Source organism: Suillus discolor, assembly GCF_016758755.1.
Source record: "Suillus discolor strain FC423 chromosome Unknown F5147scaffold_211, whole genome shotgun sequence".
Lineage (NCBI taxonomy): Eukaryota > Fungi > Basidiomycota > Agaricomycetes > Boletales > Suillaceae > Suillus > Suillus discolor.
Genome location: NW_024541458.1, coordinates 27,545 through 30,786, shown reverse-complemented (window position 1 = coordinate 30,786; position 3,242 = coordinate 27,545). Strand labels below are relative to the sequence as shown.

General features: G+C 47.7%; 1 protein-coding gene across 1 annotated transcript; it reads left to right on the top strand.

Moving 5' to 3' along the window:
* Nucleotides 1–456: 456 nt before the first annotated feature.
* Nucleotides 457–2,333, top strand: F5147DRAFT_731657 (uncharacterized protein). Its single transcript, XM_041439407.1, has 11 exons — nt 457–775; nt 840–936; nt 998–1,050; nt 1,105–1,176; nt 1,234–1,284; nt 1,340–1,402; nt 1,461–1,562; nt 1,613–1,701; nt 1,754–1,892; nt 1,933–2,106; nt 2,132–2,333. The coding sequence occupies exons 1-11, from the start codon at nt 668–670 to the stop codon at nt 2,216–2,218; spliced, it is 1,035 nt and encodes a 344-aa protein (XP_041284534.1). The 5' UTR covers nt 457–667; the 3' UTR covers nt 2,219–2,333.
* Nucleotides 2,334–3,242: the final 909 nt, after the last annotated feature.

Below are 3,242 nucleotides of genomic sequence, written 5' to 3'. Positions count from 1 at the left end.
AAGGAGTGTAAGTTGCATCATGCAAGCCTGCGGGTGCACGATGCACAGAAAGTCATCTGATAGTGCTGATGTAGAAAATTTGCTTACGGCTTGACGAAGATCTGCCATCCGATAAGCTCAGTCCATAACAGCCTGGGTAATATGAGACGCAACTGCATTGCCTGTTAAAGGTCGCTTGCGAGATTGGACGCCGAGGTAATGAATGGGTTTCTGTTCCCCCGGTGGCCACGCTGGCTGCTGGTTCATTTGGCGAGAAGCCTGTACACGACCAATGTGTTTGCGGGTTGTCGTACTCCATAGCCTCACGGTATTTGACGCTGGTAATGACAGAAATCTTACCGGATGCACTCGTGTTGTAAGAGTTGATATGCATGACATTGATAATGAAGGGGCACAATCCACGTGACCGCAGTTGACAAGAGTTTGTCACTTGGAGTCGCTCTTTTCAAGAATCACTATGTTCCTTCCCTGATGCCGCGATACGTTCCATCAATATTGAATGACACGTTATTTCTGGATGTAGTGGTTCCTCGACACGAGGCTTACTCGATGCAGGTTCCTTCTGCCAGTGGAAGTTGAAAATAGATTTGTCTCTCCGCTCAATTATCGCCCTGTTCCCCCACTCAAGTTTACCTACCGAATATTGACTCTGTCAGGTCGTCCATCCATGAAAGTGCGACTTCCATTATATGTGCATTGTTTGATTCTTTTTCCTTATGGAATAATGTGGTTCTGGCTATCCATCCTGTTGGTTGTAGAGTGGCTTGTTCGAGGGGTATGCCTGAGTTCCTGGCGAGGTAACCGTTATATCAATGGCACTCAATTCATAGCCTCTTCAGTGCCTTCCTCACTGGCGCTGCCCCTTTCATCAACTGTTCCTCACGAAGTTGAAGTGCCAGCTAGCTCGGCAACTCGCTATACCTACCACCTGTCATCGTACGTTCTTTCCATGTATTGCTGCTTAGGGTTCGTTTGAATGACTGTTTGTCATATCAAGGTCTCAAATTAGCTTTGTTTCCGTCTGCCGCTATCAGGGAGTCACACGAACATGTAAGTCCATTCCATTGATTAGTAGCATTGTGCGTACTGAGTATTGGACACAAGCTTGATTTCGTCCAACAAGGAGAAACCCGCACAAAGGAGATTCAAGAAGAGATTAAATTTTGCAAATCCATGGTACTCATCTATTGAATAGATGGTATATTGATATCAGTTTTCATTCCATAATTGTAGCTCTGTCAGGTACGCAAGGAACGGTACAACATACAGGCACAAGAGCTTGAAGTAAGCACAGTGGACGTCCCCGCTGGATCCATCGCATTAACTTTCTCGTTGACAGATACACCGCAAAGTCGAGGCGTATCTTCAGAAAGTATCACAATCACAATCACTGCAAGCACACGTCTGTACCTGATGAATACGTTTAATGGATAGTGCAACTCAATTTTTTCCTGACGCAGCTGAAAACGCTGGAGAAAGATGTAGAGGACATAACATTCTACTCCCGCACACAAGCTATTGCAAATCGCACTGGATACCGCGGGTTTTCTGACTGGGCAGAGGTGATGACCCCGAAAACTTCGCCATGTCTTATACTCATTACGGCTCATAGAAAACATCACGAACCCATGAACATCTTTTGTTGACTCTTGGGCAGGTTGCATTTGTAGGTGCCAGCTTGACATACGGCGCGATCTTTGGGTACGTACATCCAGTCCTCTATGCATTCAGTATACCGACGATTCTATATAAGGTCGTCAAGAGGCAACATCGGGCTCATGTGCTATGCGTTTGCACTGTTCGACTGCGGTTTTATTGTGCCAACCGTTGCCCTCACACTATTAAAATGGGCTTCACAGCGACCCAAAGATGCAGTATTCGCCTCCCCGCAAGTCTGGACACTGCTACTCAACATCTTCCTTTACGGCTCAGCTGCCTGCTATCGGCGCAGCAATATGCTTGCTCAATATCTCTCTCTTTATTTTGCATTTCTCAGTTGGCAAAAACGGTCAACCCACTGATGCTCAGTTACAGTTCAACGTTGAGCCTACACCAGCTGGGAGCCTTGCTCTGGGATGTATTGGGCTTGCTGTAGTGGTCGTGGTAGTGTCTGGATTATCTCATTACCTAGCGAAACGGCTGGGATGCAATGATCGAGGACTTTTTTGGTCGTAGGGAAAACTGCAAGGAAGGATTGCAGGACTACGTTCCCGCATGAGAGCAGTATAATCGCCCATACTTCGAGTCAAGCTATCACCCATGTCTATGTCCACGGCATTTATCATTGATTCAGATCGTAGTATTTACATACATCTGCAATATTAGATGACTCATACGCAGCTCACTTGTGGGATCCATGCCAGACTGTCCCGTTCCTCAAGCTTAAGAGCCGCTTCAGTAGCACAGCTTCGCTTCGACGTTCTCCACGCACTCCATGGTCCAGAGGTACTTGCTGACTGTCGATGACGCTCAAGGACGTAGCCGTTCGTTTGCAACTCCCAAAGGAAAGCCACATCGACCATCCGACAGCACGGAGGATATCCTTTCCCGTGCAGCGCATTTCCCTATCCATCTGCATTCCTAGCACGAGTCATGCAAGCCGAGCGAAGGAATCCCCGTCCTCAGAATTCAAAGGAGTCGGGAAGCGTTCGAACCAAGGATCAGAATGGTTCTACCACCACCTTTGAGAGCTATTGAACCAAAATGCTAATAAAGTCAGATGTGCTGGGTTCAACCCACCGAGTATGTACTCTTGTGCCACTGCTCTACTGGTGTTTTAATGACCCTTATTCGATTAGGGAAGATGAAGATGCAGCTGTGCTCGCTGGAGCACATGACATTGCGAACGCCACGGGCAACAGGCTTGAGGACATCGTCCACTGTTATGTAACTTAGATGGGAAAGAGCAAGGTTTGTCTGCTTGCTTATCGAGTCTTGGAATTCCAAGAAGTATGGATGACGAAGCCAATATTAATACTTATGGGCATTAAGGGAGCTGTGCAGACCAGTGTGACTCGTGTCACGCTGTAGAGGTGTGGTGAATTCAGAAACCTTTGTCCTCCCAATCGCAGCGGCAGTGGCAGCTGCGGCACAGCGTAAGGGATCGCTCTCGTTCAGGGCAAAACAAAACATTTCCTGGAGTTGGCTTTGGATACACAGGCATGGGCGTTAGTTGGAGCTGCGAGGCAGTGCAGTGAGTATGTCGATTAATTCAGGCAACGCGCGGGAGTCTCACTGGCACA

What these genes read in the sequence shown, in the direction of transcription:
- F5147DRAFT_731657 (XM_041439407.1), top strand. Translation starts at nt 668, where the DNA reads ATGAAAGTGCGACTTCCATTATATGTGCATTGTTTGATTCTTTTTCCT. An exon ending in TTAAATTTTGCAAATCCATG is followed by an intron (nt 1,177 to 1,233) that starts GTACTCATCTAT and finishes CCATAATTGTAG; the next exon opens with CTCTGTCAGGTACGCAAGGA. An exon ending in TTGCTGTAGTGGTCGTGGTA is followed by an intron (nt 2,107 to 2,131) that starts GTGTCTGGATTA and finishes CTCATTACCTAG; the next exon opens with CGAAACGGCTGGGATGCAAT.